The 12,499-nt window shown below is 41.5% G+C and overlaps 1 protein-coding gene across 4 annotated transcripts in view; it reads right to left on the reverse strand.

The window, feature by feature from the left end:
* The window catches only part of arhgap23 (Rho GTPase activating protein 23), a 279,609-nt gene that overhangs the window by 172,340 nt on the left and 94,770 nt on the right, over window positions 1-12,499 (reverse strand). The window contains exon 1 of one of the 4 annotated variants that reach the window (XM_033034903.1): window positions 5,312-5,797. The exons of the other annotated variants lie outside the window; for them this stretch is intronic. Within the exon in view, the coding sequence (XP_032890794.1) occupies window positions 5,312-5,365 (54 nt within the window). The 5' untranslated portion in view covers window positions 5,366-5,797. Of the gene's footprint in view, window positions 1-5,311; window positions 5,798-12,499 lie in introns of those variants that run through there. 4 annotated transcript variants of the gene reach the window in all.

Below are 12,499 nucleotides of genomic sequence, written 5' to 3' on the forward strand. Positions count from 1 at the left end.
ACCATTACGTTGCTCTTGTACTAATTAGCAAGTTTGAAAGTTACTGTTATCCCAGCTTCTATTATTTGCATCGTCCCTGTTTCTTTCCAGCCGACCACTGACATTCCATTTGTTCTCTTACCTTTCCCTGCAACTTAAATTATGTTTGCTTTCTAACCTTTTCAAGATCTGATGAAAGGTCCCAACCTGAAAATGTAATCCTGTCTCTTACTCCTCAACCTGATCTGTTTCTATTTTTAGCATGGGCATTCTTGAGGTGTTGTTAGGTCAAGCTCTGGACCAGTTTAACATGGGATTAACCTCCTGGTTAATGGTTGAAAACTCAATAATCAGATGCGCAGAAAGATGAGAAACTCATAACAGCTCCAGTTGACAGACTCCTGATTCTGGCTTTCACAAATCAGAACAACTTCGCTTATCTCCAACTATATCAATATAAACATAGACGCCATTGCACAAAGTCTTGCGAATCTCACCAAAGCCATTCAATCCTACAGAATACCAGATCAAGAACCTCACAAGCAACCTTGCTTTTGCAGCACAATGCAGGACCTGATGGATGGAGCATTTCAACAGCTTGAATTAAACATCTCATCATTTATCCAACTGAGAAGCCAGCCGACCATAACCAACATTGGAAAGACTGCATCACAACCGGATATCTCATGGGAAACATGGACAAACCATCTTCAACCGTGACTGTAGTCATCCAGCACAATCGTAAACACATCACCTCATGCTCCATTTTTGTTTTGTTAAATGTCCCCAAGAAATTCAGCTAAAAGCTAGTGCTAGGCATCTGAATCAAATGTTAATTTTTGTGCAAGTTTCAACATGCCACGTGAAAGAGAAAATAATTCTTCTAAACTTCAGTGATTATAGACTAACCTAATAATATATTTTATTGTCATTACTCAATCATTCCTCACAGTGCTAACCCTTCATTGGAAACAGTGGATCAACCATAACTATCTTCACAGCAAATATATCCTTTTGTAGGGGCAGTGTCCAAAATCCAACTTAGTACTCATGTAATCTCACCAAAATCCATGTGCTGTTGAAAAGACCTTGCAACACTGCCTTCTGTGGATGGTACACATTGCAGTGTGAGAATGGAGGGAGAAAGAGAGAGTGAATAGTTAGATTGGGGTGAAATGGGCTATCAATCAAACAAGCTGCTTTATTCTGAATGACATCAAGTTTGAAGTATCTATGGGTTTTTACACACTTGGGTCAGAGGAAGCACTCTATCACATTCTATGTCACCAATGGTACAGAACATGTCCAGTGATCGTGATAGAAGAATGTGAAATGTTCTTTAGCTGAAACATTTTGAGTACAAAGGTAGACAAATATGCTGGAGAAATTCAGTGGGTGCGGCAGCAGCTATGGAGCGAAGGAAATAGGCAACGTTTCGGGCTGAAACGTAGCCTATTTCCTTCGCTCCATAGATGCTGCCGCACCCGCTGAGTTTCTCCAGCATTTTTGTCTACCTTCGATTTTCCAGCATCTGCAGTTTCTTCTTGGACATATTGAGTACAATTATGTCATGTTTTATTTAATTAATCTGTGAGGCAGCTTTTCCCAATTTAGACACCAGTCCCAGGTGTCTAAGAAGAGGGTCTTGCAGGATTTACTGAGCAGGGTGTGCCTTTGGGGTGTCCAAATCTGGTGCTTAATTCTATTCCACGTGGTTCATCTTGCATTTCGTTTGTTACGTTTTGATGTAATGGGTTTCATATAGATGAGTGGCTTGCTACAACATTCTGTGGGGAAATTAGGTATCAACTACATTTCCAGGTATCTGAAGTCACATGCAGACTTTACCAGAAAATCTAGCTGATTTCCTTCACCCAAAGGACACAAATGGAGCAGATGGATTTTCAAGAAAATGCAGTTCATGGTCACCATGGTTAATACTAGATAGTTACTCCAGATTACTTAAATTTAATACATTTAAATTCTTTAACTGCTATAGTGAGATTTGAACCTTCACTCTAGGGTCATAAAACCAAGATTTTTAATTCTTAATCTGCTAATTTAATCTCAATGCCAGCATTTCCATCAACCAAGGTAATATAGTCCTTTGTGGCTCATGATAATTTTCACATGCATACTGTTAATACTGTATTTTAGCAGACCCAGCCACCTCTTAAAATCGACATTTTATTCAAAGATAATTTTTACCATATGGGAATACAAGCCAGACAGACCAATAGGAGTTCAAAGACTTTCAAAATGAGATTATCTTTCGACATTATCTACATGCATGTCCTGTTTACAATGTATTCCAATGCCTCCAAATACAAGCACGCAATTTTAATCCCTTTAAAACTAACACAATATGCTTGTATCAATTTAAAAGGTCTGAAAAGATCCTAGATGTACATTCTAAACTATTACAAGATGTACAGAATATAATTCACTGTGAAACTCTGATTAAACATTCATGATACATAACCTTGCTTCTTTGCAGACAGCTCGGTTCTGAGTACTTGCTGTGTGTTACCATGCAATTAGCACTTGCATAAGATGTTTCCATTGTAAAAAAAAGTTCAAAGCTCTAAAAAGGAGTAAAAAGTTTCACAAAATTTGCCAGCACAAATCAGCAACACTAGAAGTTGCACAGATGGTACAGCAGGTTAAAGTCACTAACATACTTCGCCAAGTAATTCCTCAAAACCATCAATGTTGCAGGCTTGAATTTCTTGCTGGGGTGTGGATTAACATTTGAGCTAGTCAAGTCACCCTTGGGATGAGGACAAAAAGAATTGCAGAACGAGTGCGATTCCTTTACTAGTTTTGTAACTGCCCACCGCAACCACTTGCTATCGGCAAAATCAAGGACGCATACCTCATTGGTCACAGTTGCTAGGTCAAGAGAATACTTAACGGAAAGAGCCCACAAAAGATAAAAATGTTCACAATTTCAAGATTCAAAATGGTCACCTAGATATGATCTCAAAGGCGTTGCTGATACAAGCTATGAACACACAATAATTGAAGCATAAGGAAATTCATTTCGGAGAGGTCTTACAGCTCATAACGTAATCGAGAGTCGAGCAGAAAATCGTACTGACCAGCAATCCATGTAGCTACGTGTAAAGGAGCCAAGGGAGGAGCAAGGGGAAGATATCACAGTTATACTGAGATGGCTGGGCGTGGTTAGTGGTATTGAGGTAGCTACATTATAGGTTGCATGCATAAACCATCTACATCCTTTCCCTTGGAAATCTAAAATTGAAGTTATAACAGTGGCAGTGTGATTATACAACACATGCAAATTTTAAACGAAATCACCGTAGCGGACAGGAGGTTTGACAACCCGACCCGAGCGTGCGCGCATAGCACCATCACCCTCCCTACCAGATAGAAGAGGAGGCGGAGCCGTAGCAGCCGGGAAGGAGAAAGTCGGCGGAGACCCAACCGGGAATGCGGAAGGTGACCCAACCGGCACGGGTGATCCAGGAGGAGGAGACGGGGGAGAAGGAGGAGAAGGAGAACGAGCAGGGGAGGCTTTGTCTCTGGTCTCCAATTGGAGGCGTGGGTTCGTATCCCACTTCTGACACCATGTAAAGGTTCCCAAGTCTGACACACTGTAACTTTACTGAGTCTTTAATAAAGGCACATGTCAAACACGTCCCAGTACTGACTGCATCTAGTCTTCAGGCGTACTGGAACCAAAGGGAGGAGCAAGGGGAAGATATCACAGTTATACTGAGATGGCTGGGCGTGGTTAGTGGTATTGAGGTAGCTACATTATAGGTTGCATGCATAAACCATCTACACTACGAATGCTCAATTTTTGAGTTAGGCAAATCTCGGTTACAGCACAAGAGTTTGCTTTGTGGGTTTGACATGAGTAAAATCTTTTTTTAAACCCAGAATATTAACTTTTCAATTAAAAACATGATGAAAAGCAAAATGATCTTCACAAGCATTTACTCATGCACGGATGAGAAATTGTATCACATATATAGACTGGATAAACTGGGGTTCTCACTTAGACCATGCTAGGGCAAATCAAGTCTGGTCAGATTGATTTTGCACTATTACGGTAAAGTACAGGTACAATCAAAAATGTGCTTATCATCACAAGCACATAGACTCAGAGGTTGAAGGGAAAGTTGACAAACATGTTCAAAATCATAAAAAGTCTAGACAAAGAACTGGAAGAGAAACTGTTTCCATTGTCAGAAATGTCTAGAACCAGTGGATATGAATTTAAGAGTACCAGTACAATAATTAAAAGAGAGGAAATTGGTTTTCTACACCAAATAATTAGGATCTGGAATTCAGTGTTGCAAAGATTGATGGGTGCAGATTTAATTATGACTTTCACTTGAGTTTTTTTTTTGCTTCAAAGGCCTGAATAGTCTCTTTCCGTGATATAATGGTGCTTCAACTGTGCGGCAGAGAAAATTTAACATACATAAAAGCAGTCTAACCAACAAAATTCCCCTTATATCCATAAATCAAAAACCCTTTAGATCGAGAATATTGCTTTCCTTTATAACGAGAAAAAGAATCAAGATTTTTAATACTTTCAGTCAGTCAATCAGATAGTCTCATACAACATCAGTCTTCAACCACTTCAAAAATGCACAATGATACATTAGATCAAGATTTTTGGAGGATAGATGAACAATGTAAATAGTATATTGCTCTCAAGAAAGGCCATTTTAACATCAGTAATAATTTTCATTATACCCACCAATGAATTTCTAGATTGTCACTTCAAATTGTTGCAATATGAGTAACTATATTTGAGAATTAATGTTTCAAGGATATAAAGATTGATGAATGCTGATCCTTGTCACAGAACACGTGGTTTTGTTTTCTGCTCTTTTAACTCTGAATAGAGAGAGAAGGGGAAACAAGAGAAAGCTTGAACGATCTAGTGCCTATTACAAAGCAGCATTGTTCAAAGAGAAAGGCACGGCTGATTTTAAATAAGTGGACACGGCTGTGCTTGCACCCACTCAGAAACAGAAAACATTACTACCAAACCGAAGCCAAATGAACAGCAACAAATGCTTAAAACAAAAATCCACTTACCTAAAGCCAAGTTAAAAGACTGAAACCCTGGTCAGAGAACTCAACACTTCGCGACAACATTCTGTACAAAGCAATCTCAGAGCAACAAATCAATCTGCCTTTATTTTTCCTGCTTATGTTCTGCTTCAAAGGCCTTGCATTCCTGTGTTAATCCTCTTAGTCACAAATGCAATATAATTAAAAGAATTACTGCAGCCCGAGTTAAGACAATGCAGAGCTGCACAGCATCCAGCATTCTGTATTTATTACTTACTTGTGCCTCCACGTAGGGTGGAATTCCAACGAGATAGAAAGCCACGCCATTCATCTGTGAGAAAGATGCCTCTGAGTTTTCAGAGTGTAGTACCAAGCCTCACAAATCTATATCCCTACACAGCTTTTAATTTGCAGTCAGTTAGTAGCCTCCACCCTCCCTAGGCTAAAGCCGTCTATTTGCTCTGCGGAAGAGCGCACATTGGTCTTCTAATTATCATCTCATCCACAGCCAAAGGGGAAAGCAAAATCAACTTCCAGTACTCTGCACCAGGGAATCTGTCAGAGCATTACTGTGAACACGAAGTTGAAGTGTACCAGACAAATAAAACAGTTAAAAGCAGCAGCATGTTACCACGCTTGTTCCTTTTATCCGCTTTCCTCCACACAAAAGCAGTGGTGTTAGCAGCAGCCTCTTTTTTTCTAAATCAGATTGAAAACATTACTGCTGCGATTTAAACAGCAGGCTAAAATGGGAAGAAGTGGAGGCTCCCTGCCAGTAAACATTCCAACTGACAGGGGAAACATGTGACGGAAATGCTGGAACAGCACATGGGCTACAGAGACTGCTCCCAAATCCTGTCTACATAGCACCAAAGAATGCACGCAGACTAATTACATTTTTCTGCTAGGATTACAACTCATATCATCTCAAAAGAAAACGTTTAGACTCAAATATGAAGTATATAACTACTGACTTTGTCTTTAGTGAAATAGTAATGATGAAGGAGACAGAAAGTTGGAAAAGCCACAAAACTTGCTATAATTTGCCTTCTACTTGACAGGAAGACAGAAAATAAATAAAAATTAATTATGCTAACTCTGCCAATCATCTGAAACAAAATTACACATACAACGGACTTTTCTATATGTAGGTTACAAGTAAAAGAATAATCACAATGAAATCACAATGTATCAATTGTGCTCAGTTGGTAACACCCTCACCCAGGTTTATAAATGTAGTGATAGACACAAAATGCTGGAGTAACTCAGCGAGTCAGGCAGCATCTATGGGGAACAGGAATGGGTGACGTCTTGGGTCGAGACCCTTCTTCAGACTGATGTCAGTGGAGGGGGCAAATATAATGCAGTCGGAGACAGTAAGACTGGTGGGAGAATTGGGAAGGGGGAGGGGATAGAGAGGGAAAGCAAGGGCTATCTGAAGTTAGAGAAGTCAATGTTCTTACCGCTAGGGTGTAAACTACCCAAGCGAAATATAAAGGTCAGATTGGGAATGGGAGGGGGTGTTGAAGTGCTGAGCAACCAGGAATAAATGTGTGAGCAGAAATCTCATTTAAGAAACCGTTGCAAGAAAAAAACATGCTGATTTATTATTCCATTAGAGAAATGTGGGAATGCTATGATGTCCTGGTCAACATTTATTCCTCAGTAAACATATCACAAAAATGTGCATTCTGGTGTTTATTACATTACCTTTATGGAAGGTTTCTGCATGGAAATGAATTTGTTTTCCTGCATTACCATAAGACCATAAAATATAGGATCAGAATTAGGCCATTCGACCCATCAAGTCTACTCCGCCGTTCGATCATGGCTGATCTATTTTCCCTCCCAACCCCATTCGCCTGCCTTCCCCCTGTAACCTTTGACCCACTTACTAATCATGAACCTATTGATCTCCAGTTTAAAAATACCCAATGTCTTGGCCTCCACCGCCATCTGTGGCAATGAATTCCACAGATTCATTCTGGCTAAATAAATTCCTCCTCATCTCCATTCTAAAGGTACCTCCTTTTATTCTGAGGTTGTGCCCTTTAGCTCTAACTCTCCCTCGACTGGAGACATCCTTTCCATGTGCACTCTATCTAGGCCTTTTATAATTCGGTAGGTTTCAATGAGATCTCCTCTCATCCTTCTAAACTTCAGCGAGTGCAGGCCCAGAGCCATCCAACCCTCCTCATATGTTAACCCAATAATTCCCAGGATCATTCTCGTTAATCTCCTCTGGACCCTCTCAATTGCCAGCATCTCCTTCCTCAGATAAAGGGCCCAAAACTGTTCACTATATTCCAAATGTGGCCCCTCCTACTCCTTATAAACCTATATAGCTTCAGCATCACATCTTTGCTTTTCTATTCTAGTCGCCTTGAAATGAATGTTAGCATTACATTTGCCTTCCTTATCACTGACTCAAGCTGCAAATTAACCTTTTGGGAATGCTGCAACAGCACTCCTGAAGTCCTTTTGGACCACTGAATCCTCTACCCATTTAGAAAAGTAGTCTACACCTTCATTCCTTCTACCAAGGTGCACTTCCGTTGTATTCCATTGCCACTTCTTTGCCCACATTCCCAACCTGCCCAAGACTTTCTGCAGCCTCCCGACTTGCTCAACACTTATCTGTCCCTCTACTTATCTTCATATCATCTGCAAACTTGGCTAGAAAGCCATCAATTCCAGTTCAGCTGCTTATTGTGATCATCAAAGGGCCTGTCCCACTTGGGCGTCATTTGCGCGCGAAGATTTTGTACATCCCAAAATCCTGGGTCGACCGCACGTCACTGCCTACCTCACCACGCACCACGCGCGCGTCGTGACGCACAAATGATGCCCAAGTGGGACAGGCCCTTAATATTTAACAATGGTTACAACAATGATTACTCTTCATTAGTCCTTAACTGGTTAGATAGAACTACAAAATGTTCAGAGATCAGAAAATATATAATTTTACATTTTCCTTCTGTTAAAGTTATTATAACATTAGTACAAAAGTGGTTCTTTAACATAATGCTAGTACATTTTTAGAATATTTAGTCAGCTATGTTTCTGTGGAGTGAGAAATCATACCTTTGTCTACAAAAGTACCAATTGATGTACTAATTCCACTTTTACTCATAATAACAAGTAAAATCACTGCAAATTGAAAGAAATATAAATCGATGTCTACAATAAAATGTATTATAAACTTTTTTTTAGTTACTACAGTCCACCAGTGGCAGTTTAAATTTCAATATCACCAGCTTTTTATGCGTTCAATGTCTACTGGGCTTCAGCTGGCTACATTAGTTAAAGCATTTAACGACAGATTTGGAATAAAGCACTGCAATATATAGAATTCTAAAAGATAGCATCCCGATTTAAAATAGGTCAAATACTTTGTGTCGCAAGATGATGTCAACAAATTAATAATCACATGTTCCGTTCCATCTGCCCTAAGCACTACATTCTGCAATGTAGGCTCATGGATACTTTCCACTATCAATAAGCCAGTTCAGTATTCCGAGAAACTCAAGGAATCATGGGATTTGTCAAAGGTCATTCGCAATAAAGAAAAGGCGAATGAAGCGCTGGCTGGGTAAACTGTGTATAATTTTTTTAATCTTTATTCATAATTCATGTGTAAAAATATATTTAATCTGAGGAACGGGGAGTGCCAGGTAGCGGGAGAGCGGGGTGTAACAACGAGAGAGAGGGGGCAGATACGAGTGGGAGACAGGGAGGCTTGACCGGCGGGGAGACAATCTCGGCAGCTGCGTACACACAGACCCGCGCCTCTACTGCAGGCAGGATCGAACCCAGGTCCCTGGCGCCACAAGCGTTGCCGAAGCGCCACTGGGCCGCCCACGTCGTCGTCGTCATCGTCCCACCGGCCCACAGCCAGCGTGGAGAAGTAGCGGCAACCACTGCTCAACTCCGCCTGGCCAAACAACAGCCCCAGACCGACGGGACACCGGCCCGGAGCAGCGGCCCACAGCCAGCACGGAGAAGAAGCACAAATCCCAGCTCAACTCGACCTGCCCCGCCGGGCCAACCGTCAGCCCTGGACCAACGGGACAATGGACAGGAGCAGCGACCCAAAGGCCCACTGCCAGCGCGGAGATGAAGCGCCAACTCCTGCCCAACCTCGCTTCAACTCCCGAGGAACTCGCTCCCGACGGGCCGGGGACCGCCAGCTGCACCCCCTGCCCCACCCAGTGGCCGCCGTCCAACCCCCCCGGCGCCGGCAAAAGCCGAGTATCAGCCATCAACCGGGACACACACAAAGTGCTGCAGCAACTCTGTGGACAGGCAGCATCCCCGAAGAAAAGTAATGGATGACATTTCGGGTCGAGACCCTTATCCAGAGATGTTGCCGGACCCGCCGAGCCACCGCAGCACCCCGTGTGCATCCCCACCGATGACCGGCGCTCGGCACCCGCCAACATTGAGGGAACCAACCTGATAGCCACAGGGAGGCGCAGCTGACGGTCCCCAGCCTGCCGTGGAACGGGCCTCCCAGGAGCCCGGAGCAAAGCCGAGCCGGAGCCAGCGCCCCCCTTCCGCGTCGGCTGCAAGTTCGGGGCCACCATCACTCCGGGCCAACGCCCTGCCAGTCCAGGGCCACCTCGGAAACCTCCGGCCGCCCCCGGACAGCGGCGGGACACCCGGGAGGGGACGGGGACTGGCCAGCAGCAACTCAATAGCGCCCACAGCGCCGGAGACCCGGGCCCGACATCGAACGAAACGCAGGCCTGCACACGATGCAGCAGCAAAGCTACTGAGAATGTTTATAGCGAGTGATCTATGACCTGGGCATGTGCAGTCGGAATACCGAACTCGCTTATTAAATCCAAATAGCAAACTCCAAAATAAAGATGCCGAATACTGACACATTTTATGTTATGATTTTCATTGTTGAAAATACAAGCAAATTATTTAATTTTAATAATAGGAACCTTTAGAATTATAATTAATTAAGAAAAAGTATATTCCTGTAAAAGCAAATCTGATTCAAGCAAAATTATTATCGACTTGATACAAAGATATAACTTATAAGAGGCAGGAAAAATGAGGGGATTTCACAAATGGAGGAATTATTTGCAAAACTAAAGAAGTTTTATAATTCACTAGGTGATCTCAGAAGGAGAACTGTATTGAATTCAAAGCATTAAATTTTAGAAAGGGTATCAAAATCTTGGAAATTGTTTGAAGAAGATTAAATGGAGTGGTACTGGGGATGGGACAGCAGTAATAGAATCAAGGAAAGTAAGGTTGTCCTTGTGAAGTATAGGAGGATTTTAATAAATTCATTAAGCAATGGAGTTGTTTTCAGATGCAAAGAGGGAAAGTGCTGCTGCTGGCATGAGTGACCAGAAAGTGCAGATTTAACAAATGTCAGAAATGCAGGTATTTGGGTCAAACAACAGGAATTTATACTCATTTGGACAGATCTTTGAGAAAACGAGCACAAGTGACTCCCTGCGGCACATGGGACAGGTCATGTTCCAGAAAACCATCCACATCAATTTTCTGTCATGTGAACTACATCATCTGCACACGCATTAAGAAATAAATTAAAAGAACAAAATTCAATGAGAGCAAATTTGTATTCCACAGCTCAGTTTGTTTGGGATATACATGAAAATTTCATAGGGATAATATTCTATTTCCCAAACTGCAGTAACACAGGGGTCGCCTGTATAGATATGGACAAGGGAACAACCAGCCTGCTATACGGCATGATTGTGTAGATCTAAAGTCACAAACTTTAAACCACTGTCAGGTATTCTGCAGCAGCTCGCATAGGCCGCCTTGACAGCAACCATGACCTACCTACGACATGCAAGTTCCTCTCCCAAATCCTCCCATCAACCTAACCTGTAAACCTATCACCATTTCTTCATCGCTGTCACTAAAATCTTGGCACTGCCCACAAATTACGAGGAAGTACCCTCACCTCATAGAACTGCTGATCAAAATAATGGCTCGCCATTTTGTGTCTATCTATGATAACCATTTTGACCAATAGAACAAAAATACAGAATATCATTTAAATTGTGAGAAACTTTAATCTACATCTAGAAGGGAGATCCTACAAGAAATATAATACTTTCAAATATAGCATCAAATTCGGAAAGGAAATAGAATATTTGCCTTTACTATAAGATTAATTGACTGAAAGGGTTAAGGAACTATTAGGGCTTTGATGAGAACTCACGTGGAGTACAGTAAAAAATATTGATCTCTTTATATAAGAAAGGTATATCAAATCAGTATGTCATTACTGAATAGCACAGCAGGCTCATGTTTTTTTTTTTGGGGGGGGGGAGATAAGAGCATAAGGTTGGGTCACAGCATTGGTAGAAACTGAAGTATTGAATTTCCGGGGGTGAAATTAATCAGGCCCCTACCACAGTGGAAGGTCACTGTGCTTCAGATTGGTTGGGAAAGCATCAGGGTTTTAAGATCAACTATTGAAACTCTCGAGGCACAAGATGTCATAAAGAAGCTGTTGACTTAAGTGACTGAGAGACAGTACTAATGGAACTAGCATGGCCCTGACTGACTGATGAAAGATTAATAGATATTTCTTTGTTAAACAAATCAACAACACGCCAGGATTAATTCATCATAACTACTTTGTGAACATCTAAGTTAATTTGTAAAAAGAGAGATTAATTCAAAACAAACTCATCTTTTCAGTCAACCCTACCACTGGAGCTGTGCATGCCACAGTTTCCTGTATGTGCTCCATCACAATCTTCCCTGTGCTGGGTGTTATTCTGTTCAAAATTGCCATTTCCCTTACCCGAGCAACTGCCATTTCCTTGTGGAGTTACTAAGGAAGTTGGAAAGGTCAGCACACCCACCAAGTACACTTCAGCATTCAGCTGTTGGGTGTAGGTGGAACATGAAAAACTTACTGCCATGAGCAGTGTCCGATCCTCCTGTGTTAAGTGGAAATGTACTGTTTGGCACAAATAATTTCAGCCTTCTTCTGGAAACGTTATTGCTTCGAAAAGAGATTTAAAATCCTGTTCTTCAAGTCTGTGACTTGTTCCCAAGGTATTTTGTACCCAGACTGTGGGCAAAAATAAACTGACCTGAGAAACACAAGGTTACAGCTCTCATGCTGGTTTCCTGTTGAAGCAATCAAAGAGTTATACTGACCACATAAATTAAGATTTATACCAAGCTGTAATGGACTAACCACAGGACAAGAGCTCTCTTTCAAGAGATAAAATAAAGCCTTCCTTTTTTAAATAGTAAAAACTACCATAAAAATATACAACTTTAATACACAGGCAAAAAAACTCTTTAAAATTGTAATCTCAACATATTTGTTAAATTATTTAGATTGTATGTAAAAATTTAGCAAGTGATTTTCCAGTTTAGTTTATTATAGTCATGTGTACCGAGGTACAGTGAAACGCATATTGTTGTGTGCTATCCAAAGAAAAGACTATAC

Source organism: Amblyraja radiata, chromosome 16 (assembly GCF_010909765.2).
Source record: "Amblyraja radiata isolate CabotCenter1 chromosome 16, sAmbRad1.1.pri, whole genome shotgun sequence".
NCBI lineage: Eukaryota > Metazoa > Chordata > Chondrichthyes > Rajiformes > Rajidae > Amblyraja > Amblyraja radiata.